We start from the raw sequence: 27,365 nt of genomic DNA on the forward strand, positions 1-27,365 counted from the left end.
AGCGCACCCTGACGTTCCCGGTGCGCGTTCTTTGCGCACCGTGCGCGAAGCAGCCTGTCGCGCGTGTTTGAGATTGCGCGCCTCGCGGGGCGAACCCACGTCAGCCTGGGATTAAGGGATGTGGGCTGGCTCTAACATCCACAGTTTACCTCTGATTCAAGGAGGATCCGTCTCGTCACACGGAGCCGGAGCGCAGCGGCGGAGGATGTGGACGTGGAAGGCAAGAGGCAGCGCCAGTCCTCTCGGGTGGATGATGATTTGTCAAGCCGCTCGTCGCATTTCTGCATCCGATGCGGGAGACGTCACAGAGATCCGACCTCGCCAGCTGTGAACGACGGCGCGGAGAAGTTGTGCGGGGAAAATCGCGGTCAGGTTGAGGCGGGTGTGAGTTTCCTGCAGACAGATTTGTAGATCCAGATCCCCCACCCCTCTCTCACACCCACACCCACACACACACACCGGAGGATGATCCCGGGGGCCCCCGGCACCACCACCATGCTCCCCGCCTCCGAGGCTGCGAAGATCTACCAGACCAACTACGTGCGCAACTCGCGCGCCATCGGCGTGCTGTGGGCCATCTTCACCATCCTCTTCGCCATCGTCAACGTGGTGTGCTTCATCCAGCCCTACTGGATCGGGGACGGCATGGACACGCCGCAGGCGGGCTACTTCGGTCTGTTCCACTACTGCATCGGGAACGGCCTGTCCCGGGACCTGACCTGCCAGGGCAGCTTCACCGAGTTCAGCAGCATCCCGTCCAGCGCCTTCAAGGCTGCGTCCTTCTTCATCGGCATGTCCATGGTGCTGGTGCTCTCCTGCATCGGCTGCTTCACGCTCTTCTTCTTCTGCAGCACGGGCACCGTGTACAAGATCTGCGGCTGGATGCAGCTGGCTGCAGGTAAGGTACTTTTTTCGAATTATTGACCGAAGTCCGCACTGTGCGCAGAATTCACATTCCGAATGCAACGGTTCACAATTGCAATGTGCAAAGCATGAACAGACCCTGTCAAAAAAAAATATCGAGATGTTCCCGTTTCTTTATAGTCTGATTCGGTAACTAAACTCAAGTGGAACCCTGCTTTCAAGTTTCAAAACATTATATAACTGTCTGTGGTGTGGGTGGAGTGGAATAAAAACGCCTTGAGGAGATTGAAACCTGGGATGCAAACAGTTTACTTCTCATTATAAAGTCTCAAAAACTGTGATTTTTGAATACGTAAACACAGGTCAACAGTCGGGAAAAGCTCATTTTTCATCGCTTGAGTGCTACACGTTCTAAATATTGTGATTTATCTGTTGAGACTGGCCCATAAATCTCCCAGGGAAGCTTTCTACACAGGTGTGTGGGTTTTCTGTGATTCGCAATGTCTTCAAAACACAAATTGGAAAAATGCAAATGTGTCTTTTCCGCATTGAACCACACAGGAAAGCTTTTTTTTTTCTCTTTGCATCTTTAAACACCAACTGCATTTAAACACAAAGGAAGGGAGAATTAAAGAAATCAGAGGAGGAGATGCTGCAGTGCTGACTGAACTGCTTTCCTCTGCCTTTAATTACTTTTTCAGTCCGTCTCTGAAGCAGATAAAGAAACTGCACAGATCTTGGTTTCTATCCAAAATGCTTTTTTTTTTTTTCCAATTCCAGTAGAACCACAGCTCAGCTTTAGACCTCAGCCAACTCTTCCAGCACTCCAGGGAAAACGGCAGTAAATATCACCTTAAAAGGCGTTTGTCTTGCCTTTGGGTGGGAAAAGCAGAGCTGCAGTAAAAACGATGGAAAATGAGATTTTTCTAACTAAAAACTGGATTTTTCACATTTTGCAATTCTTGCAAGTGCGTTAAGAGTCCATGTTGCAAAAACAATGAAAAGAAAATCTTTCAGGTTCCTGTATGTTGTTTAAGATGTGTGACATCCCCAATAGCGAGCGGCACAAATATTGAGGGCAACTTGAAGACACAAAAACAGACATCTGTGGCAACGGATTAACAATATTTTGGTCCAAGGAGCAGCTTTCATGCACATTTAGCCACCGTGTGTTTGGTACGGTGGCGCTGAAGTGCAAACCACAACAACAAATCACTAAACACAACAACAAATTGAAAAACACAACACAAATGAAAAAACACAGCAACAAATCGAATGTGTTTTTTCATTTGTGTTGTGTTTTTTAATTTGTTGTTGTGTTTTTTAATTTGTGTTGTGTGTTTTCAATTTGTTGTTGTGTTTAGTGATTTGTTGTTGTGGTTTGCACTTCAGGGCCACCATAGTTCGGTGCCATTTGGACACACAACAGTGGAACGGACATCTTCTGAAAACATTAATTCGATGTGTTTTGCCTGCTCACTGACGGTGGAGTTTATCTTCATTGCTCCTGCTGTTATTGTTGCAGCCAGCAGAGGGCGACCACGGCCCGGTCTAGGTTCGCTCAAACAGAAAAGCAGTTTTTCTTACAGATTGGTATGTTTGATTTGTTTCTTCGACGGCATGAAGCGTTGAGTCAGTGAGTTTTCTGGGCTGTTGGCTTCGCTTGTGTCCGGGAGCGGCTGCTGTGACCTTCGCTTGGATTTATGCTGATGTCAACATTGTTGAAACCTAAAAGTTTTACAGTAGGGTTCTTCAAATGATTGGGATCGGACAAGTTTAGATTTTGTAGCTTTTGGTGGCACTAAAACAAATCTTGAAGCTGCTGTACCTCCCTTTACTTTTCCTTGAACAGATCACTTATAAACAAACTCTTTTGTTGCTCTGACCAAGTGTTTGTTCCTCTGTGTTGTTTCCACCGGGCCACTGTAAACAATATCTAATGTATTGGCATTATCCCAAGCCGATGAGGATGCCATTTCATTAAACTCCTGTTTACTGGTCTTCAACTCATTGATCCTTAATTGAGCCTAAAAAGTAGCATTAGCCTGTTTAGCATTAGCCGCATCGGTTTTGTTGCTCATTCGCAATTTAATTGTCATTAATCCATGAATCCATGTTTTTAAACATTGGCGCGTTCCCCCTGTGTTCTCACTTTCTTACAATATCATAACCGCTGCTGTCTGCAAACACTCTTCTTGCTCCGCTCTCAGTTTCCGGGCCCCGGCGGACACTTTTTATCTGACTGCAATTAATCGGGTTTCACACAGATGTTGTCTGCCGAGATGCAGCCTCCGCTCCGCAAGACCGACACGCTGATGTCTGACGGTGATTAGATTCTCTTCGCAGTCTCAATGGCGTGTCTCATCTGAAGGGGCACGCGGAGTCTTAAACACAGATCGACAATCGAAGTACCAGAGTCGGTGTCGTTCGATATCGGTGTGTCACTCACATGACTTTGAGAGAGTTTGTTCTGGGGGAAGAAAAAGCTGCATTCATACTAGAAGTAACTTACAAGCTATTTAGATGAAGGAGTTTCATTTTAATCCAAACACGAGAGGTGATTTCTTGAGGAAACGAGTGGCTTGGCGCCAACTTACACCCCCACAGAGACGTGTAACAAACGACGGCAGACAGAAAAGACAAAGGCTTTGAGCGCCATCTCTCCGGCTCTGAATAATTTGAAGTGTATAAATAATCTTCCGGCATCGTGCCGTGCACCTTCGTCGGCGCCCCCGGCGAAACGCTGGCTGCGCTCGAATGGGAATTAAATGTCATAACCAATAACAATCACAGTATGTCGAGGGAGAGAGAGAGAGAGAGAGAGAGAGAGAGTTTTGTCTTCACGAGTCGCCCACATTCAGATTGTTCGAGTCCCAGAAGTGTGCTGACCGCCAGGCTGGAAGATAAATAGCTCACCATTAATTAGAGGTGGAGGTTAGAAGCTGCTGGTCTAATAATCTAAACAACTGCATTCCCGTTTCATCCTCTTTCACTGAAGAACCCCGAGAAGCTGAAGCTGTGTGTTGGATCATCACCGTCGGAGAGAAAGCCGACGGTGATGAGCTCCATCACAACCCGGGGCCTAATGAGCAGCAGTTTGGATCTTTTGTGGTATTTTAGTCACCAATCAAAGCTGCTTTCTTCCTCCCTCGAGTCGCATGTTGGTTTTTGGGCAGATTTCCCATGTCAGGGGAGCGGACTTTTACATTTACATTAAAAAAAAAATTGAAAAAAGAGAGAGGGCGAGACAAAAACCAACAAAAAAACATGTTGAAGGCCGCAGCCACAGGAAGATTTTAGCAAACGAGTCGTTGTGTTGTTCCAAAAACTGTGAGGAAACAGTGTCACGAGTCTCAGAAGCACAATCTGCCCGTGTGTCGTTCACTACAACTACATGAAGTGAGTTAACACTTTTAGAGTGACTGGATTTGATGGCAGGAGTTAATATAGAGTGCAACGAGTGAGCACTTCTGCCCCCTTTCAATGAAACCACTTGGAGTCTGTGGCAGTATTAGCGTGTGCTTTATTCTGCAGAAGTCCACACTTCAGCAATAATCACTGCTGTAACGAGCCGAAGCTCCATCACTCTGCTTGCAGCTCTTCAACGTTCTATACATCACAAGTGGCCTGCGAGTTCCAGTGGTGATACGTGTGCATGTCAAACTCCTGCCAGCAGTGACACGGTTGGAATAGAATGCTTAATGACAATAGATGGAAAGCTGCAAAAAGAACGAGAATTTCTCCCATTTATACGACACGAGCCGCTCTGCCGTCTTTCTTCAGTTATTCCTTTTCTTTTATATATGTATTTCTTCTTCTTATTCTTTTTTCTTCTTCATCCTGATGTGTCATTGAGCCCAATGCTGATCCCCTGAACGTGCTCAATAGCTCACCAAATTTGGCACGTTCATCTGATCAGAGCGTGAAGTATCTCAAAAAAGCTTCACTTATTAGTTTATGTCATACGAGTGTAGAAATAATTAAAAACATATGACTTTTGTATTTTCATATAAAGTGAAGAAGTCATTCATCTTTTCTTTTTTGAAGATGCAATATCTAATATTGTGCTTCATGTGATATTTATAGTTCATATCCAAGGTTGTTGGTGTTACAGTGGTGTAGTAACTCAGCCTCACACCGCCACCTAGTGTATAACAGAGGCATGACTTAGATTTCAAACCGCCTCTTTAAGGCGAAACTGTGATGACCAAGAGTGGAAATTGTATAATTGTTTTAATTTTATTGTTTGTAAATGGAAATGTTTTGTTTTCAGTATTTGACCAAAAGAAACTCAGTACAGACCTTCACAAACCCAAACCCAATGATCACTGCTTTTACTCCTAATGCTAAAAACAATTTAACTAAATTTCATTTTAAGAATGTGCCAGTAACACAAAATTAAGCATTATTAAATCTAAACTTAAATGGACACTGGCAGCATTCATAGAGATCAATTTGTTACAACCACATCTAAAAAAAATTGTTCCTATTGATTTGTTTTCCATCAACAATCAGGTGAAATTTACAGCCTTGTATACATATACCAAAAAAAAGCCACATTCAAGATGATAAATAATCAATGATCTACTTAGAAGTAAAGATTAATGCAAAAATATGATCTATTTACACTCTACCTAAATAAAGAGAAATGTGAAACAGATTGAACAAGGGAAAATATTTTATGTAGATCGATTCACCACAAATATATACACATATGTACATATATACATGACATCACAGCGAATACTGTGGTCTTCTTAATGCTCCCACAGTCATGGATGGGCCGGCCGATTCCTGAAAACACAGATGAAGAAATCCAGTCAGAAACAAAGACACTTGTACATAAAAAGAGGTTCACCAACTAGGAGGGGATGAACCGACTGTAAACAAACGCGTTAAACGGGTTAAACAGGGCCTCAGTTAACTGCTGCTACTAGTTTACGCTGACGAGTGGTGGACATGTCATCACATGGCGTCGAGTGAAAACTCCTCCACTGAATGGGACCTTACCTGCCGGCGTTCCTCTCGTCGTAGACGGCCTGCCATCTCTCCTTGACGTCGGGGCTCAGGTTCTCCAGCAGGGCGGCGATGCACTGGTCCAGCGCCAGGCTCCGCGTGTGACACCAGGAATCCTTTCGGCACACGGGACACTGGTCCTTCTCCAAATGCCACCGGCTGATGCAGTAGCGGCAGAAGCTGTGCGCGCAGTTGAGGGTAGTGGCCTGCAGAGGAATAAGAACATAAGATTAGGGTTCCACTCGTTTGTCTCGCGGGAAAAAACAATTTCCATCTAGTCTGACTCGCTGCGTTTCTCAAGAGTGGAAGGACACTGTGAAGGAAGGCAAGTTCACCTGGACGAAGTATTCTGTGCAGATGGCACACTTCAGCTCGTTCTCCAGGATTTCACTGAATTTCGTCATTGCCCTTTCTTTCTGTGCCTTTTCCTCTTCTTTCTCCCTCTGTAAATAAAAGGTTGGAGAAAATCAGCAAGATGGACACTGCCGGAGCGCTTTACACAATTCATCACATTCACACAGCAAACAAGTCATTGTACCTCAAGTTCTTGGTATTTGGCCAACACCCTATCTTCAATGGTTTTTTGAGACTCGATCAGTGTCTGCGACGCGTCCTTTTGCTGATGACGTTGAAGATGCATGAAAAAAAAATCAAAAGAGCAGATGCAGATTGTATTGCATAAAAAAGCATTTTTAAGATTTGAAACACATCAAACATTGTATTTTTGCAGATACTTGAATGCCATGCTAAACGGTTACGTTTCTTTACATAAGTAAAACTTCAATGTATTTCTCTATTGCTGTATTTTATTCTTCATACCTCTTGTATAGCGTCTTCCAGCTGATATTTCAGAATTTTGTCTCGCTGCTCTGCTTTCAGCTCCTGAACATGGAAGAGGTTCCATTTGGATTAAAAACATTATGGCAGAGGTTTTAAGACAATGTGAGACGGCAACATCATGAATGTTTTCTTTCTTGATGGCAGCCAGCTCGGCATTTCTTCTTGTTGAAAGACGTTTGTCACAAACAAAGTCTCACCTGGACCTCTTTTTTGGTCTGGCTGAAAGAATTCTCTAATTTTTCCATGTGGCCTATTTTCGTCCGGACCGTCTTGATAACTTCACGTTCCATCGTGACGTGCTCTGGTCCGACGAGGCCCCCATGTCTGTTCCTTCCTTCCAGAAAGGCGACCTGGCCCTTCAGCATCAGGATGTTCTGGCTGTACCTGAAAACAAAGAACTAGAACGGTCACATACCTTCCACCATAACTTTGTTATCAACATTAACGTTACAATTTTAAATTATATAGTTAGTTGATGAGAAATTTAGTGAGAAGGGAGGAGTTTTGGGAGGGTTTGTCTTTTGACAAGGTGGCTTACGTCTGCAGCAGGTCGGAGGTGTGGTCTTCGTCACCGCAAGGTGTTTCTTGCTGCTGCTTCAGCTCCTGCACTTTCCGCTTCACGCGTTTCAGCAGCCGTTTACGTCTCACAGACAAGGGACAGGGCCCGTCTGGAGAGGAGAGGCGGGTGCGCTTCGGCTCTGAAGTGCGCGCATCATCTTCATCTCTTGACCGCTTCCTCTTTTGGCTTTCTCGATTCTCGGCCGTCTTTCTCGTTCGCTTGGTGGAGGACATTATGTGCTCGGAAATATCTTCGCTATCACTGACACTCAAAACTACTGTGACAAACTGATAAAAGTTGCTCCAGTGTGTGCAGGTGATGGTGATGATGTAATTCTTATTGGACTATGAAGCACACATTTCCTTTCATCCTTTCGTCCTTTCATCTTATATGAAATATAATGTTTCTTGCTGTTTCTTGTCTTTCATCATGTCATCATTTCATCATGTCATCATTTCATAATTTCATCCTTTGATATTAGCCACGCCCACCCTGAGATGCCTTCAAAATAAATATATATATATATATTTATAATTAACAGAGTTTTGTTTACTTCCGGTTTTTCGTCTTTGTTTTGTTTTTTTAACTTCCGGTCCGGAGCAGCGCGTGTAGCGTCTCCGGGTGCAGCACGGAGGCTGCCGCGCAGCGTCGCTCCGAGTGGAATAATATTCAGGCAGAAAGTTTGACTTAAAAAAGTTCCCTGACGGCTGATTTGAGAAAGTGAAAGTCATTATTTTTACTTTGAAAAGCCGAATTCATCTTATTACACTTTATTCGGTTAATAAGTTAGAAATATTGTAATCAGAAATATCCAAATTTTCAAAGTGTTGGACCTGCACTCTAACAAAACGCAGACTTATGTTAGATGTTTATTAATTAATTTATGTTTTTAATATTTTGCTAATCTTTGAGAGAGACAGCACTCATGCAAAGCTAATAGGATTGAATTTAAATGTAGACGCTTGTGTGTTGAGTTGACATTAATTCCGTGGTTTTCCCTCAATAAATATCCATTACAAGTTTCGGTTTTCAGTAGAAAAACAATGCAATTAATTATAATATATAAATAGAAATATATTAATAACCTCTAAATTTACACTTATTGTCTATATGTTTGCAAGACCAAACAGGTAGTACTGAAAATGATTACATTCTCAACATATAATCAACTTTAATGAAACATTCTGTCGCAAAATAAAATGAAATGTAGGAAAAAAACCCAACTTGTATGAATCTTTCTTGGTGGGTTTGTGGGACCAAATTGGAGCGTCTTGGGTCTTATGTCCTCTGCTGTTAAGGCAAAGTGAAACTTTTTTGTGTGCAGAGGACACAATATTTACCTCTCGCCCCTCGGGAGGTGTGTGAACCTGAGGATGAGAAACATATTTCAGGGCATTGTGGAGCCCGCTAAAAACCTCGATAAACATATTGTGCTGACGGTGTCTGTTTACGTCTTTCTACGGCTATTTGAACTGGAGACAGAGGTTCTCTTTATCTCCTCTGATGGTGAGTGCAGGCGGAGTTCACCGTCTGGTATCGATCGTCACGGCTTTTACTTTCGCCGTCTCCTCAGTCGCTATCCAGCTCACGTCGCCCCCCCGTCCTCTCGCCAGGGTGAGATCAGCCATTTAGAAGCTCTCTGGGCAACTTAAATAGACAATATAGAGGCGCTCTGTCCGCCGGAGTGGACTGAAATCCCCCGTGATTGTGGAGAAATCCTCCCACTCAGATGTCATTTCAGGTGGTCCGGCAGTGATTAAACTTTCAAAGCCAGTCCTGAATCTTTGAGCTCGGAGTCAGAGCTCAGAGGATAATGAGAGAGATGCTTTTATTAACCCCACAGTCTGATCGGCTGGCCTCTTTAATGTGATAACATTAAAGAGGCCTTAATAACGTCAGTTGGTTCGATCTTCACAATGTGCACATTGTCCCTGTGTTATTGTGTGTTATATGTGTGTTTCTGTGCCACCTGAACTGTACCCGGAGGCGAACAATCCTACATCTTTCACGTCCCTGTAGTTAGTTTAAGGCTTAATGGACCAGTGAAGTAGTGACGGCTACTGTAGAGGCAGCAGCTTCTCTCATGCTTTTCTCTCTCGCAGCAGCATTAAAGTCAACAGTACCTTAAAGAGTCCGAAGCATTTGAATCATGACTGAGCTGCATGTTTGTCCTAATTTGGCGCTTGTCTTTCGGAACATACTTCACTCTGCTAATCAGAAGCAGAAAGGCTGCAGCCACTGTTTTCAGAAACACTCCGACGTGCTTTGCGTCCGTCCACGAGGGATGAAGCCCCGTTTTGTGGAGGCGAACTCATTACTGTTTCATTAAAAAATGTGGATCTCATGGTGGGTTTTGTCCCGCCATTATTAGAAAAAAAAAAAAAAACACAAAAGTTTAGAGAAGCTGTCTTTTATTCCTCCAGTGTAACGATCTATTGAAGCCACTAGTGGCGTCCCGGTTCACCAGTGAAGGCTTTTATTGTGGGTTTTTTAATATTCTTGGTGTGTTTTCACATTATTCGCTCTTTTGAGGAGTTTGTAGACGTTTGTTAAATGGACTGGAATTTCTTGTGAAGAATCCTCAGGTGTTTGAAAAACGCTTCTTCTGTCCTCCTTCCTTCCTTCCTTTTCTCCTTTTTTTGTCCTCTTCCGCCCTCCTCTTTGAATTATTGGCTCCTCTTCTTGTTCTCTCTCAGTCCCAGCCCTTCCTCTTCCACCAACACTTGTGATCAGTTGATACTCATGCCCTACTTCCTTTCTCTGTCTCCACCTCTTTTTCTCTATTTCTGGTGTGCAGCTCAACTCCAGCGCAGGTCACGCAACAATCTTTCTGTTGCTTTTTCATGCAACACAAAAAGCACGACAGAAGACCGCGACCCTTCATCCTCCTATTTCCTCCTCCTTGCATTCCCCTTATCCTCCATTTCTCCACTGTCGCTTTGCTTCTCCCCCATACTTCTCCCCTCCTTTGGCCACTTACCGACTTCCTCCTCCTTCCTCTCTGTTTCTCCTCATCCTCCCCCTTCTGATGTTCCTGTGGGGGCCACATGGCCGACAGCCCAATGGTGGAAGACAAAGTGGCGAGCAGCCCTGGAAAACGCAAACAGGATGAGCGGAGTGCGCTGGGCGTGAGGCTGCACGTCGCCGCTCGACAAACCCGGGGAACATCTGGATCATCTGGGCGAGCTGCTCCCGTGAAGAGCGGCCCAGGCATGAACAGCTGCTCACTTCTCTGTGGCTGTAAAATCTGAGGAGGGGGGGATAGGAAATGCAGAGTTGGAGGCGGTTTAAAGTGGCGCTGAAGCCTCCCCAACACGCCACCTGACCCCAGCGCTCCCTGCGCAGTAAGTGGCGCTCCCCCGTGGCGCTCTCGGCCCAGTGAGTGGTCCTCCAGAGAGACGAGCTGGCGTTCAGGGCCCACGATGAAAAGGTCTATTTGGTGTATTGATCCAGAATAACAGTCGTACGCACGGCCTTTCACCTCCGTCAGCTCCGTGATGGCGTTGAGCTTTGAGTGACGGCGTGCCGAGCGACATTCAAATTTACACCTCCTCGGTGAGGCGTCGAACGGAACGAGGCCGTGCTGCTTATCGGCGTCACGCGTCGTCCGGGGAAGGAGCGGGGGGGAGATCAGAGGAGAGGATATCAAGCGGAGATGCCGGCGGCTGATCCGAGGAGATGAAGGCGATACGGCCAGATACCGCTCAGGTCATAACTGAAAGAGTTGATATATTAACACATCAGCAGGCATTTTCTTTTCGAACCTCAACCCTTGTTCAAGTTCTCTCTTTGGAACACGCAGACTCGGCTTATTGCCTTACAAATGTGCCACAAAGCATAATAATATTTATAGTGTTGTTACTCGGAGCTGCTGAACACAAACGTCTTTTCTGTGAGATCAAATGGATTCCATTCAGACTGAACTCTGAATGAACTAATAATGGCCGTATTTGTTAACCGACAGTTGAACAGCTGATCAAGGCGTCTCTAATTGAACAAGAAGAACCACAATGTGCTTTTGCGGCGCGGAGTCCATACGTAAAGCCGAGCGCTAATGACATCAGCCCAATCCTGATCCTCTCACACATATAATGACTTCCTCGGGGGTGATGTAACCTGACGACACACGAGGCTGAGACGCAGGTCCACACAGTGGGGAGGGTTCACATGGAGGCGTTCGCCAAAACAAGAAGGTCACAATGGTCATATGGCGGTTTTGTACCGAGTAAAACAAATAAAGAGAGAGACCATAAAAGGCTGGAGGAGTTGAATCAGATCAATTAAAAGGCGGCCCAGTCAGCAGGAAATCACCGAGATGTAAGATCTCAAGTCCTGACTCGGTCTAAGCCGGTGGATTAGGAAAGTGGATCACCTCCTTCAGCTGATGAGGATTTTAAAGGGACAGTAACCGATCTGGAATGATGGCGGCGCTCTCAGTGCTGCGGTCAAAGTTGAATTTCAACACGTCGAACAAAAAAAAACACATAAAAGGGGCATTTTCAAGAATCTGCTCTCTCACTTCACCCTCAAACAAAGGAACGCCGAAGCGACGCCATTTTAGACCAACGCCTCCGTTCCTGGGATAATGACGGCGACTCAAAGCAACAGACGCCAAGACGCACGTCGACGCCGGCAAGGTCACACTGCCCATTGATGAAGAACTCGCCATAATGTGGCGGTGATGAATTTGTCTCGCGACATTAGCCGCGGCGCGATGGACGGATGGAGCGGCTGGACCTCGTCGGAGGTAGAGGCAGAGCGGCGTGGCTGATTGTGGCGAACGGAGGAGTGTTTAGAGTCTTAAGTGTGACTGACAGCTGTGATTGGGGAGCAGTTACGACGGGGAATGAGCAGAAAAAGGGCGATTATGTGAGACGGGCGAGAAGCCGAGGAGACCGTCAGGGTTGGCGACCAAACGAAAATGACACCCAAAGACCCTTCGTACGGTGGGGAAAAAAAAAAAAAAGAAAGGCTAAGGGACTGTAATTACACTGGAGACAATGGATACTCCGCTGTTCAGGGAAAATTGCAAAATAAATGAAAAGCAATGATAAGAATACTTATTGACTTGAGAAAATGTAGAAAGTGAGCCTGATGTGGCAGCTCAGGGGTTAAATATCAAGTTCTTTCAATGCAGCCTGAATAAATCAGAAGAATATGTTAAATTGTGATTCAGTCTTACATTTTTCAAGCAAGGTACAAAACAGAGTCACAAACACATTTCCAGGTCAGATTACATAACATTGGGCTCGTATTTCTTTTTTGTTGTTGATACATTTGAGTTTTTCTTGGTTTTCCATTCATTCTTATCGCAACAAGAATTTTGAAAGTGATCAATTCGAATTCCTTACGCTATAAATGTCGGGTTTTCGGTGCTTATATAATTTAAATCGGCCAAATCCACAAAAACTCGTAGCAAAATATGAACTATCTGGTAAATATTGAAGTCATTTTCCACTGAATCAGTTCCATTTTTTTACATATAAATGATATAAATGACAATTTTGGTGCTTCAATTAGAACTTTAACAGATTCAGGGTTAGTTTTAACAAAATCTTTCATCTTCCAAGTGTATGAATTGGTGTAAATTACAAGTAAAATCAAGACTTAATTCAGTTTGTTAGTTGACAGCCGGTTGGCCTCACATGCTAATTGTTATCCTATTTTCTACATCATTAGAATCCAATTGCAAACTAGTTAAAACTTTCAAAACAGTCTCAATAGTTTTGAGATGCATCGCTTCAGCGAGGACGGTTTTCCAGTTGATCGTCACTCCTCGCAAATATTGCCATTTCATTCTTATAGAAGCCTTAAATACTCCACGCCATTTGGTTTTGGACGTCTCACTTCAACCTCGGTGACGTGAACGACCACCAGAGACCTGAGAATGAGCCAAATGATTCTTCTTGAGGCCGTACGACACTGCCGCAGGCGTTTCTCCCTCGTGGACGCTCTTAAAAACCTGTAATTAAGTCACACGAAGCAACACAATTCACACAGAGCCACATATCTGCCCGTCATTTGGTTTCTGCTCGGCTTCACTGGAAGGAGTCTGGATCCATGTTTCATGAGAGCTGCCCGCTTCTCTTCGTGTTTTTCGCTGAAGATTTTGTTCTGGCTTTTCCTCAGAGCTCCGACCCTTAAAAATTGGTGGGAGGATGACGGGATGGTGTCCAGTCTGAGCTGATGGGGAGATAACGAGGCGTCTCCAGGAGTCTCGGCAGGACGTGTTGTGGGAGTGCAACTTTAATAACACTCCTAATCAGGCGCGGGTTACGGAGCAGCTGGAGAGCCAGCAGCAGGGGATTTGGACGGAAATGAGAGTGCAGATCGGCGGGAGGGGAGGAAAGAGGGATGATTGGCAGTGTTGACTTGTTGTTGAACGTTGTGGAGAGGCAGCAGTGTGTTTGTGTGTGTGGGTGCGAGTGGGAGTCGCACCGAGGGCCGCCGTTATTTTCCTCTCCGCTGAAGAAAACGTCCCCAATCTGCTGTTGTATTATCCTTTTGCATTATGTGTCCCCGAGGGAGCGTCGCTAAATAGCTTGCCTGCTGCCCACTGCATGAAGGATCAGCGACAAATCCCCCAGAAGGGGAAAGTGATAATCTCAAGGAGCATAAGCTCGTCCCAGAGGAGAAGAAAACACCCCGTCTTTCTCTATTTCCTGCTGTCTTTTAAGCCTGGTGGGAAGCTCCACACTAACGCCAACCAACTTGTTCTCTGGACGTCTTCTACACTAGATTTCTTCATCCTGAATCATCGTGATGATTGATTAGCTCAAGTCGCGGGGAAAAAGAATCGCTCGACTTCCCTCTTGAAGTAGCAAGAGGCTGCAATTTTCCACTGAGCTGCTGAGCTACGAAGAGCAGGAAACATCGGTGTGCCGGAGAAACGTGTGCAGGCTTGTGACCTCGTGCAGGAGAGAGCGAGCGGTCAGTTTAGAGACGAGTCAGGGATCAGTCAGATAAGAGGTGCCAAAGTGTGGCCATTGTTTCAGCTGCTCAAGTCACAATACAAAGGCTGGACCTTTAAAATCTCTTAAAGTTCAAGGTCTAAAACTTGCAGCAGGATAAGTTAGTATTTTATATACCAACTGTTATTTATGCATCTTACTTGTGCCACTTGTGACGTTAACTTTACCCTTTTGGAACAACAATCTTTCAACCGTTTATAGAAACACAAATCAGTTGCATTCAGGTCAAGCAGTCCGTCTAACCGGGGTGACTTATACGTGATTAAAATAATACTTTCCAGGCAGATCAGCCACGAAAATCTGAGGGTTGAAAGTTTTCCACTCTTTCTCTCCGAGCTGCCAAAGTGTCCCATTTAAATGCAAGCGCCATTGAATGTCTGGCGGTCCTCTTGGAGTTCCGCAGACAGCAGCGACAGATAAATGTTTCAGGGTCCAGTGAAGGTTCGGCACGTCTGTTGTTGGAAGCGCTCGCGTCTTTCCACGCCTTATTAAGGTTTGATTATCTCCTCAGCCCAGGAGTAATAGAATTATTGTAGCCGGGTCAGAGGAGGAGGGGCGGGGAGGCTGATTGCCGTCCAGACCTGTCGAGATTACAGACCAACACACCGAGTCTCAGACTAAATCCTGGCTCAGCTCCCCCTTTTTGTTTGTTACCTATCAGACGTTTAAGACTGAATGCCTAATTGGGGGAAAAAGCAGTCTGGATCTCAAAAGTCGTCAACGGTCGTCTCTCTCCTCCCCCGTCGCCTCCGGGCGGCTCGTCATAACCTCAGACGACCGGAAACTTCCCCAAAAGTTTCCGCGCGGCGCCCAAAACAAGACGTTGCTTTGAGGCTCGCCTTGCTGTGATGGGATGTGACAGGATGAACATGACGAAAGAGACCCCAACCCCCCCAACTCCCAACCCCCCCCCCCGGACCAACGCTTTGCCAAATCGAGTGTCGAGTGACTTTGTGGCTCTTGTCGATCCCTCCGGCGCCTCCGTCTTCAGCTGAGATATTCTGGACATCGCGGCCAATTTCATTGACCTTGCAGATTAAATTGAGCCGTCGTCGTCGCCGCCTCGCCGCTCGAGTCATTTTTGACATAAATTATACATTCCGACATAACCGCTTGTTTGTGAATAAATCATCACAGCCCGAGACATGAATGAAGAGTCTCGTCTCTCTTGTGATGCAGCTTTTTTTTTTTTTCGCCACCGAGCGTAGCGGTCCTCCTCTCTTAATCCGCAGATGGCGGCATTAACTTTTTTTCCCATGGCTCAAAAATGAAACATCACACGCTGCTGTGAAATCAACACAAGCCGGGCAAAAAAAAAAAAAAAAAAAAAAAAGTAAGTGCAGCACAAACATCGGCGGCTCGGCCTCCTCCTGCTGCTCAGTCTGGGTTTACACTCCTCACTCCCCGGCTTCATAATTACAAGATGAAGCATGCTGAAGTCCCATTAATTAGGACCTGAGGGCAAAGGGAGAGAAGGTTACTTGGTGCAATTACTCTGGGCCAATTCAGTGTGACAGGAAGATGCGGAAAATAAATAGAGGGTCACGGTAAAGTTACACTGGACTCCGTGTTCAGTTGGAGTGTCGCTCAGAGCCCAGGCTTTTATCTCGTGTTGATTATTGTGCAAAAACCAGCATCCACTGTATGAAATGTTTCATTTTTTTTAAGTAATTTATAGAAATCTAAGAAAAACAGTGTATATTTAATTTGAGGATCAGTACATCATAGTGAATAAGATGGGGAATTATGAGTTTCTTGCAAAAAATACATCAAAAGCTTTATTCTTTGTAAGATATGAACGTCTCAGACACTGAGGAATATGCTAAAAACTTTCTTTATTGGTTTTGGAATGCATAAACATCGACACGTCTTCAGTACCAAACCCTCATAGATGTCTTCTACTGAAAATGCAACTTTTTCAAAAAAGGTGAAACTTGCTCCGACTTCGTCTCCGTGGGAACGGGCGAAAACTCAACTTTCTGAAAACGCAGGGTCGCTTGGTCTCCGCGTAGACGACGGACAGATCTCCTCCTCATCCTTCGGCTGTGATTTAAACTGCAGGCAGAGGAAAGATTTTTTTTTTTTACCAGATTTGAGAAGGGGCCCATTTGTGCCAGCGTGCCGGCTCATCAGGTAATCCCGTTAATCCATGAAACGACATGGTTCTGCATAGATGCAGATCCTCTCAAAATTGTTCCACATTGTTTATGGACTGCATTTGAATTTCACCATTGTGTGTGTGTGTGTGTGTGTGTGTGTGTGTGTGTGTGTGTGTGTGTGTGTGTGTGTGTGTGTGTGTGTGTGTGTGTGTGTGTGTGTGTGTGTGTGTGTGTGTGTGTGTGTGTGTGTGTGTGTGTGTGTGTGTGTGTGTGTGTGTGTGTGTGTGTGTGTGTGTGTGTGTGTGTGTGTGCTGATCTCAGATGTTTCCACACTGGCAGGAAAAAGCTGTGAAGCTTCTGTCACCTTCTAAAAACAGAAGGGTCTGTCGGAAATGTTTCCACAGCAGCACCGAGGTCAAGCTCTGGGCGGTCTTGGTGTATTCTTGCTCTGCGTATCATTGGGTAAACAAAACGGGGCCATAAACCTGGTAAGTATAAGGATCTTAGCGTGAGACTGGGGCCTTTTTCCTCTTTATTGAAAACAAATGAGCGACGCCGATATCCAGTTGTGTCCTCTAACTGCTGTCAACACGTCCCGAGGAGGAGGAGGAGCCAGCTTTATGGATTTCCCATCGGGGGTTTATCTTCTTGATCAGCGGGCTGGGATGGAGGACGGCTGATTTATCTTCCTCCTCCTCCTCCTCCTCCAGCGAGGCGACAAGACAAGGACGCCTTGACCCGTCAGGAGACTCCGCCTCAGGAAGCCCGCCGTGCGTCCACGTGCAGCCCGGGGTGCTTGTTTAAGTCAGTGAGTGATGCCGGCGTCGGTGAGACTGACGCACAGGAGGCCACTAGGGGCGCATACCAAGATGGCAGCATAGAGCAGAGCTCCCAAGTCGATTAGGTGACTTATCCCCCAAAACGTAGATAAAACTTGAAAAACACGAATATTTGATCAACGCGAAATGAGCGGGGGACGAGGAAATTCGGAGATTCGGAGTCAGACGAGAATTCGCCGGGTTCAAAGAGGAAATTAATTTTTAAAAAAATGTAACGAAACGCCCAAGAAATTAAACAGCAGCGGAAGGACATTGACGAGCTGCAGGAGCGGGTGACTGAGTCAGAAGAGTGGAGTGTGGAGGCGAAACATGCAATCCTCACGTTGTTACAACAACAAAAGAAACTACAGGAAAAGTTGACCGAGGTGGAGGGACACGGAAGACGCTGCAACTTGAGGATTCATAATGTCATTGAAAAGGACGGCGAATCCGTGCCTGGACTGGCGGATGCGCTTCTCCACCGGGAGCTCGGGTTACCGGAGGGCTCCGAGCTGCATATTCAACGGGCGCACAGGAGCGTCGGTAGGAAGCCGCCATCGGGAGCGTCTCTGAGGTCTATAGTGGTTAATTTCCTGAAATACGAGACAAAAGAGGATATTCTGGCCAAAGCATGGAAAAAGAATATTGAAATCGACGGGAGACGCATATTTTTTGACCACGATTTTCCTCCGGAGGTGATGAGGAAGCGCAAATCATACGCAGCGATTAAAAAGAGACTGACGCAGAGCCTCCTGTCCTCCTCGTACCTCAGACCCTCGGAGACGCCAGGCCGTCCTCACCTCCAGACTGAACGACATATCGCCTGTAAGCCTTCATCACATCAACGTCGTAGGACATTACCGTTGCTTACCGGCAATGGCTGATTGCTAAAACCTGAAAGAAGCCCGCCGCTGGGAATATCGGCCTTCACCTGTCTCTAGCTTAGCGCGAGCCGTCCTGAACAACGGCTAGCTTCCCCTCTTCTAATCCTTATTAGTTTCAAAATCTTTTCTCTATGAAGAAGCACAAACATCGAGATTATAGAGCATCAGCCTCCAGCCTCAGCTAAACTAAATGAGACGGTCAGATTGACTCACGGAGCTAACAGCTACGCAAACGTGTCACAGGATTCACACAAATCAAGCAAAACTCTACTTTTAAAAGACGTAACCCGTGACTGTATTGAAGTTTTTAGTCAAGTTTGCTTTGCACTCTGCCTGGGAATAAAACCTTTATCGACAGTAAAAAATCAGGAAAGTGAAACTCGCCCCGGACCCGCTTGACGTCTTTCATATCTGATTTGCCTTCCCAAGCACCTAATTACACTGATCACCCATCAACGCTTCCAACCGCTGGATAGAGCTGCAAATTAGGAGCGGACCAGGCCGTGGAGAAAACACTGTTAACATTGGAAAACGTGTGCGTGTGCGCTGGGGGCTTGAATCAAAGGTAGCGCAGTGAAAACTGCCGCCATACGTGGAATACAAATGAGGTTGGAGATTGAGAGGACATCAAAAGGCTGTAGAGCTGGTGTGGCGGCGCAGAGAGGCTTGTTATTTGATAAACTTCGCAGGCAGCGTGAGCCAAGGGAGTGTTTACGTCCCTGCGGACTCACTTATGGATACTGTGTGTGTGTGTGTGTGTGTGTGTGTGTGTGTGTGTGTGTGTGTGTGTGTGTGTGTGTGTGTGTGTGTGTGTGTGTGTGTGTGTGTGTGTGTGTGTGTGTGGTCCCCCCCCCATTAACACTCTCCCTGAGCTTGCACGTTGCCATGGAAACGGGCCTCGGTCCTGATGCTGAGGACACTGACGGCATCCTATTACTCACACTGTCCCCTGGCACTACGTTGACCCGTTCAGGTATGTGTGTGTGTGTGTGGGGGGGGGGGGGGGGTCCTGGGATTCGATATACCCCTAGTGAGTTCAAGGTGTTGCCATGGCAACCGGCATAGATTTGCTCAAGCCTTGGAACCGAGGTGCTCGCCGCAGGTCGCAACCAGCAGGTCAAGAGCACGTCGCTGCATGACAAGTGGACGGAGGGCTTCTTTTTTTTTTTTTTCTTTCTTTGTTGCATCAAAATGTCACAAGTTCAACAGATTTAACGGCTTCACGTGTGGTTTCCCATCCTGCTTTATCCACTCGTTATAGTCAGACACGGGAACTTTAATTGATTTAATTTGCCATTTCATCGTCAATAAATTCAACTTAAACTCGTGGTGAGATTGTTTCCTCTGAAATGGGCTTGCTTGGTGTTGAGTTAAAGCTCCACATGCTCTGATTGTCTCTCATCTAACCAAGACGCGATGTACAATTTGTGCCAGGTGGATTTTTTTATTTTTTTTCCCCCTCACATCATCAGTCATTAGCACTCGGTGTTGCAGGAAGAGACGGGGGGGAGAGAAAGGAAAGGGAGGAGAACATATGTAGGCTCTGCCATCACCACAGATCAGAGAAACATGAGAAGATGCAGAAATGGAGTGGAGCAATCCCCCCCGGTCCGACTTCAAAGGCCCACGGTTTTGGATGAGAAAATAAGGACAAACATTAAAAGACTGAAGAAGGAGCGCCAAGAGTTTGTCTGCACACGTTCAAACGCTGCCGCCGCTCCATCTGAAGACGTCGACGAGATCAAACGTGTGACGCACCTTATGAGCTCGTGAGGAATGAAGGGCTCGCCGGATCGAAGCTTGCAAATAAAATGTTTTTTTTCCCTCTGGACTCCCCTGACATCGGATTAGTCCCGGGGTCCCGCTCTCCTCGCAGCAGGCAGAACGTTGCCCCGAATTGCGGCCGTGTCTGAGCACATGTTGGTCGCGGGAGCGGCCGGCGGATTTAGATCAAAGGGACACGCGTGACCACCGACAGGTGAAGTAAACGACACCAATCATCTCTTTGTCGCGGCTTGCTAAGTGGATCAGAGCGTCTCCAGAACGGCACCGCGGGACAAATCCGGTCGAACAGGCTGGTCCGGCTCCCAAAGGGGGGGGGGGTTGACAGGACATTGGGCCGATGGGAGTAATGTTATGGCTGGTGGGGGGGGGGGGGGGGGGGGGGTGTCCGTGTCACATTCACACTGCAGCGCTGATGCGTCGCCAACACTCTCGCTCATCCGCTCAAATCCACACGTTTCAGCTGGAGCCGTGACAGCAGGCGACCCGTCGCCATGGCGACGCAGCATCTTCTCCCCAGCCTCATCTGAGCGCCGGCTGGATCCTCGACCTCCCGCTCCCGAACATATTCTCCGAGGTGGCTTTGATTACGGGCTCGTTTGAAAACTCAGAAAGGGGGGAGAGCGTCTCCAAGTGGGACCGACTTCAAAAGAGAAAAAGAGACTGGCAACGAAATCCCAGGCAGCCTCGGCGTGTCTCCGGCGTGCCGTAAAGCAGCAGGGGGCCTCGTGTACGAGAGGAGGAGGAAAACAATAACCTCCACCCTGGAGGGCGATCGGCGCAGCTTCTATGCCGATAAAAGGAGGGAGCAAATACATCACTGGAGGTTTAAAAAAAAAAAAACGATAAACATTTTTAACACACCTGAGGACATTTTATTTTGTCGTCACATCTTTTGATTGAGACGCAACATCAAGCGCTCACTCCAGTAGACACTCTAATCTAAATGTGGATTAAAGTGAGTTTTACCGGCGAGCGTCTCGCTTCATACACTTGCTTTTGAAAACTTAACAGGTTTTGGGAGGTGAAGCAACAGGTGGATCCACCTCTGTCAGGTTCAACTGGAGGTGCCTTAAAACCCAAGGTCGTCTGATTTCACTCAGACAGATGATAGAGTGCAGATAATGTAATGACTGGTGCCTGATACGGGGCCCGGGGGCCACTCAGAGATGATTAAATCTCATCTTCAATCAGGTTTATGGCAGAAATCTCTTCCAAGGACCGTCGTCAGACTGCAGTCGCTTTGACACAGATTAAAACTTCATTTCTGATTTTCATTATGATAAAAAAAAAACAAAAAAACATCTTACTGCTGTTAAAATAGAGTGAGAATTAGCCTGGGCTTGCTTCTTCTTGTGTGTGGTTTTCCCTTCTCGCCTTGCTTCACTGAAGTCGTCCCGCCTTTGAAGTGAGCTCTGCTTCTGTTTCTGTGCCATTTTCTGACGGAGGAGCGCCGCCCGTCTGCTGCTGCTGCATTTTTAAACAGCTACTTTCATTCCCTCCGTGTCTCAAATGAGGAGCATTGGGATTCCACTCTTGTAACCCCTTGTTTGAGCCGGATCCCGCCGGTCTTTGCTTCCTCCTTGCTCAAGCCTTGTCACTTCAAGCCGTACCTGAGAGTGACACACACACACACACACTTCAAATTCTGTCCCGTTGCCCGGTGAGTTTGTTTTCCCTCCATCCGAATTCGTTCGTCTTAATCTCTTAATCTCTTAATTCGTCTTTCTGTGTTTTTTTTTGAGCCACTCCTCTCTTCTATTTTTCATCGTTTCCCATCTCCTTGTCTTCGCTCCTTCGTCTTCTCACTCCTCCTCCTCCTCCTCCTCTCTTCCTCATCACCTCACGGTGACAACAGAGACATGGTGTTGGTCGTTATAAGAAAGAGGGGGGGGATGTGAGAGTATATTTTCTGTAGCAGCCTGTGGGCTGGTGTGAATAGCGAGTGACCTCAGTCGCCGTGGAAGTCACAGAGAATATGTTAGAGTCTGCGGTGCAGAGCAGCAAGAAAACAACAGTCAACATTGGTCCCGGTGCTGATTTCAGCACCACCGTGTCTGGACAGCTCCCCGCGTGGAACACTGTCTGCATGGTGCTGCTGTCTTTGAATACAGAATATATTAATGATGCAATCCTGCTATTCTGTTTGACAAGAAGGTGTAAAGTTACTGAAATAACAAGTAACGTTTTTTCTTTTTCCAAAATCGTGTGTTTTTATTGATTTTCACCAGGTTATCCATGCGTGTAATCCACCTGCACTGACCGCAGGTGTGTCTCAGTGAAGTAGCTCGACGTTCATGTACATAAAACATGTGAGACGACGGAGTTTTATGGGTTGAGAGTTGGAGCATGAGTTTAGTTTTGTCTCTCTGCGTGTCTTTGGGCATCGGGATCGTTGTTCACGGTGACGGTGATGGTCAAGCCACCTGTCCAGGTTTTATTCATCCGTGGGGAAAATTCAGGTACCGAACGGTGTTTCACACACGCTTAAACAGGCAGGGGCAAGGACTTTCAAATAATTCCCTTTTTCTTTTTTTTTCTTTAAATATAATACATTTTCAACACGTAACAATGCTAAACCCTGAAGTGCAATGAATTCCAAGCGAAAACCTTGTGACTCAATGAGCTTCATACGGGAAGTGTTAATGAGTACGGGGTGTGCAGCAGGTCTCATGTCACAAATTATGATCCTCTGTGTTATCTTTCGGCACGCACACACACACACACACGCACACACGCACACACACACACTCCTGTAGAGCAGAAGGAATGCGGATGAGGGGATGCTGAGCAAAGAGGGGGGGGGGAGGGGGGGTGTTTTGTCCTCATACTTTACCACATCTGCCAGTTTCTGCCCCAATTAACTCTGATTAATATCATGTGCCTCATGCTCCACCTTGAAGTTGATGCACACAAACACCTGCTCATGCACTCACATTTCCCAAATAACCGTGATGGTTAGAGGACCGTGAATGCAACGCGTTGGACGGCAACAGCCTGTGAAATCAACCATAATGAGAGACGTGTACGTGTGTGTGTGTGTGTGTGTGTGTGTGTGTGTGTGTGTGTGTGTGTGTGTGTGTGTGTGTGTGTGTGTGTGTGTGTGTGTGTGTGTGTGTGTGTGTGTGTGTGTGTGTGTGTGTGTGTGTGTGTGTGTGTGTGTGTGTGTGTGTGTGTGTGTGTGTGTGTGTGTGTGCGTGCGTGCGTGCGTGCGTGCGTGCGTGCGTGCGTGCGTGCGTGCGTGCGTGCGTGCGTGCGTGTGTGTGTGTGCACTTAAAATCTCTTCACCCATAAACATTGTGCAGTTTCTTTTGGGAAAATTCTCAATACGTCTTTTAAGATTAGACAAGTGGAAGTTCTGATTCAGATTAAAGTCAGTCTGCGGGAGGTAGTGGATTTTCAACCGTATTGACCCCAGAACCCAAAGCCCACAAGGCCATTCAAGCTTTATGAGTGTGTGTGTGTGTGTGTGTGTGTGTGTGCGACAAAGAGAAATCAAGGACATTTTGATCACAGAGGAGATGGAGAAACGTTCTTCAGTGGAAACAGATGTTTTCCCCGCCGAGCGTCAATAAACAATCACACGGTCTGCCAACACACGGCGTCACATCCGAAGTTTAAATACACGATGTCTCATATCCCTCTCAGGTGACACAAACTGCACCAGTCTGTCTCCAGATACCATCAATTCTGGACCCCCCCCCCCCTCAACTTTTATTAATATTACAGCTGAAAGGTCCTTTACACAGTGTGAGCTCACTGGACCTAACCACTTCATATTGATCATAAGAAATTAACATTATAGAAGCATTTTCTTCACAGAAGCTCCAAATGCAGTAGTTTCTTCTTAAAAAAAAAAAAAAGAAAAGAAAAGCATTTTAATATTTGAGTGTATTTCTATTCATTAAGCTTTTATAACCTCCATATAAAAAACGTCTTCCTTACCAAGTGTTTACCAGCGTTTTCTGTGGCGTTCACCAGAAAAACCCTGATAGTTTCACAGGGAAAAGAGACGGGAGGACGTGAACCGCTGACATTTCCGGAGATTATCCGTCTGCTTAATCCACCGGAGGCTCACCTGAAACATACCCTGCCGCTCCAACTCCCAACTCCCAGTCTGACTTTAGTAAACTATTGCATCCGCGTGGAGAAAAAGACTTTACTTACTCTCATTTCTCACTCATAACTTTGTTTTTTCTAAAATATGCATTAAATAAGTCATATTCAGGCTAATTGTGTTGAACAGCTTCACATCTCTTAGAGGAATCCAGCAAAAATGTGTCATTGAAAATCTAGAGCCTTTTTTTAATCTCGACAGATTAAACATGCCTGTTGGAAATTCTATGCGTGTTTGAGATGCTGCACATCTCAGGGATTGGATATTCAAAAGATTAAATACATTTTTTTTTTTAGAGACAATAAAGAATCTATAAAAATCACAGTGAAATTTGGAAATCAGCTTTTATGAATCCCCTTATGTTGCATGGCCAAGCTTCAGCAAATCATTTTACGTGAATCCTTCTGTTTGTTTCGCTCATTTTGTGCATTAATTATGATTAATCCTGAACAAGGCTCCCTCTGGACCTTCGTATTGAAGCATAAAACCAGCTGCACGCTCAACATGTGCATTAGTTTCATGGCTTCAGTCATTTTTAATTTGAATGCTGGGGGTTTTTTTTGTGGGGTTTTTTAATGCTTTACACATGATCTGCTTTTATCAACTGCTGGAATCTAAATGAAATACAAAGCTTCTAGTTTGATGGTTGCATCAGCTGGATTTGCACTATTTTGTCTCAGTTATGCTTAAAAAAATACATTCAGTTCAATAAATGTTTGGATAAGATGTTTAATGGTTTCATGACCTCTTCTCACATATTCAAACAAATTCAATCATGCTGGGAATAGGCTTTTATTTTTGTCGTTTTCCACTGAGGGACCATTGAACCAAGCAGCCCCCCCCCCCCCGGTCCCTGTCCTCCTCCTCCTCCAGGCACGTCTCTGATCCTGGGCTGCATGATCTACCCGGACGGCTGGGACAGCGACGAGGTGAAGCGGATGTGCGGCGAGCAGACGGACAAATACACGCTGGGCGCCTGCTCGGTGCGCTGGGCCTACATCCTGGCCATCATGGGCATCATGGACGCCCTCATCCTCTCCTTCCTCGCCTTCGTCCTGGGGAACCGCCAGGACAGCCTGATGTCCGAGGAGCTGCTGGGAGACAGTAAGTTCCTCTTGTCCACTCGTGGCTGAAACTCAGATTGTCGCTGCTTGATGACTAGAAGTGAAAAGGAGACGTGACGCCTGAGATGAGGTCAGGTTATTTCTCTGTATCAGCCTCTGCTGCCAAGACCTTGTCGACAAGAACCTTTTAGGAATATTAAAGGTTTTCAAGGCTCGCGTCCGAGTAAAGTTAATGTTTTAGGATTTTTTTTAGCGTGAAGAAATCGAATGTTGTGACTCGACCCTTGACCTCTGGGACTTTTATTAAAATGAAAATGTACAGCTTGTGAGGTTTAAATAACAGCGTCTGGGTATGTTGAGTGGTGCCGTGAACCCACCTAGTGGTACAAAGTGGAACGACAGGAGCAAGCTGGTTTCTTCAGCTCCTGAACATCCGGCATTGTTCCACACTTGTTAAAAAAAGGAGTAAACAAACAAAACAAAACATTTTTCTTTTTTTTTTTAAGTAAAGTTATCTGAATGGTACAGTGGCCCTGAAGTGCAAACCACAACAGTAAATCATTAAACACAACAACAAATTGAAAAACATTCATTTGTGTTGTGTTTTCAATTTGTTGTTGTGTTTTTTCATTTGTTGTTGTGTTTTGCACTTCAGGGCCACCGTAGAATCGGGAAGAATTATTACTTAATTTCTGTAAAAGATGACCGCACACTTTTACCAACTGGTCTACCATATAGAAATAAACGACCTAAATATGACTTCTCCAAGCGTTGATATTTGTTGGACACTTTTCTTTTTTCTTTTTTTTATGTTTTTCATTAAAACAAGACGAAATATGACGAACTGCATCACCGTGTGGTACAACATGGAACTACAGGAGAGACACAACAGCTTTTCAACACTTCACTTTAATTTATTCTTCATTGTTTTTCAGTTAATACAATATTTAGCAATAATAACGCAGCAGAGTCAAGAAAATCTGCAGTATTTGTTGACTGGTTCCCCCAAAGTCACTTGGATTATCACCAAGAAACAATAGACTCAAATATTGCAGACAGGAAAACTATTATCTTGGCTTATTATAAGAACGTGACACGTGATGGCAAAGGCATCATGCTGCTCTTTCTGCTGCTCTTCACCTCCCATCAGGAGATTCTTTTATTAAAACGTCTCACCGTTTCTCACGCAGAAAGAACTTTGTCGTCTGCATATATTTAGAGGCCAGTTTGGCTGCTTTTGTTTGCTTGTGGCATTTCTCTTGATTGGATGAGGTGACAGCAGCGCTCGGACACAAAGGGAGTGATTTAAAAAAATAAACAACGAGGAAGAAGAGGGTGAATGCAGATGAAGGAGGGCAATTGGAGAGGAGAGAGAGAGAAAGATGAGGTGACCGAGGGGAAGAATGCACCAATAGCAAGGGTTAATTGAAGCCTGGGGACGCGGGACAGAGTCATGAATTACTAATGGATGTTTACACAGCTTTCTGCCAGCCTGTCCAAATGAATCACAGCCATCCGATCAGCCGGGACAGAGACTGGGGGGGGGGGGGGGGGGGCAGTCAAAGAGACAGACGTGTGTGAAATCTGAACTTGGAAGTGAAACAGGAAGATCCATCACACGGCACATGGAATTTAAAAAGGGATGTTCGTCTCATCCGGCCACTGGGAAAGATGAATATTGACGCCTGTCCAACCTCATTGGTGGTCGGTTTGGCTTTATGCATCTGACTAAATAGAATTAAAATAAAATTTACCCTGTATATATATTGTGTAATTGCACTACTGACACTGGTCTACCCATACTTCTCTACATTTATCTTTTATGTGCTTTAATTTCCTTTATTATGACTATCATGATTGATATTGTATTAAAGTGTGCTATTTCCTTTATTTTTCTTCTAAATTCTAACTTTTTTCTATTCTACTCTCCTATAAAAACCTGTTATATCGTCGAGGAGCATGTATTTAAAGCATTTCACTGCACATTTATATTCCATATAATCGTTTTGTGCGAGAACTCAAGGACTTGACTTGACTTGCTGGTGCAGCACTGCCCCCTGCCGGTCACTTCTCCACACTGCTCACACGTCTCTTGTCTTCCCTCCGCAGAGAGCGGAAACAACGCCATCTAGCCTGAGGATGGCAAAACTGTCTCTCACACAGGTAAATCCAGGGCATATTTAAAAACTGTTGCTTCTGTTATTCATATTAAAATCCTATATTTTACTGATTGCAAGCCATTTGGTTGTTCTTACTTCCAGCAGGCCTCAAATGCCGAGATGCGATGTTCCTTCAGGACCCGGCGTCCTCCTCCTGGTCCCCAGTGGCCGGGACGCCACGCTAATGTGTTG

At 45.7% G+C, this 27,365-nt stretch overlaps 1 protein-coding gene across 1 annotated transcript; it reads left to right on the top strand.

Moving 5' to 3' along the window:
• Positions 1-465: 465 nt before the first annotated feature.
• Positions 466-27,146, top strand: lhfpl3 (LHFPL tetraspan subfamily member 3; the record flags this gene model as incomplete). The annotated part of the gene is made up of 3 exons (XM_080518325.1): positions 466-898; positions 24,824-25,054; positions 27,124-27,146. The coding sequence occupies 3 exons, from the start codon at positions 466-468 to the stop codon at positions 27,144-27,146; spliced, it is 687 nt and encodes a 228-aa protein (XP_080374451.1).
• Between the last annotated feature and the right edge of the window lie 219 nt (positions 27,147-27,365).

This window comes from Blennius ocellaris (assembly GCF_963422515.1).
Source record: "Blennius ocellaris genome assembly, chromosome: 22".
In the NCBI taxonomy this organism is placed as follows: Eukaryota; Metazoa; Chordata; class Actinopteri; order Blenniiformes; family Blenniidae; genus Blennius; species Blennius ocellaris.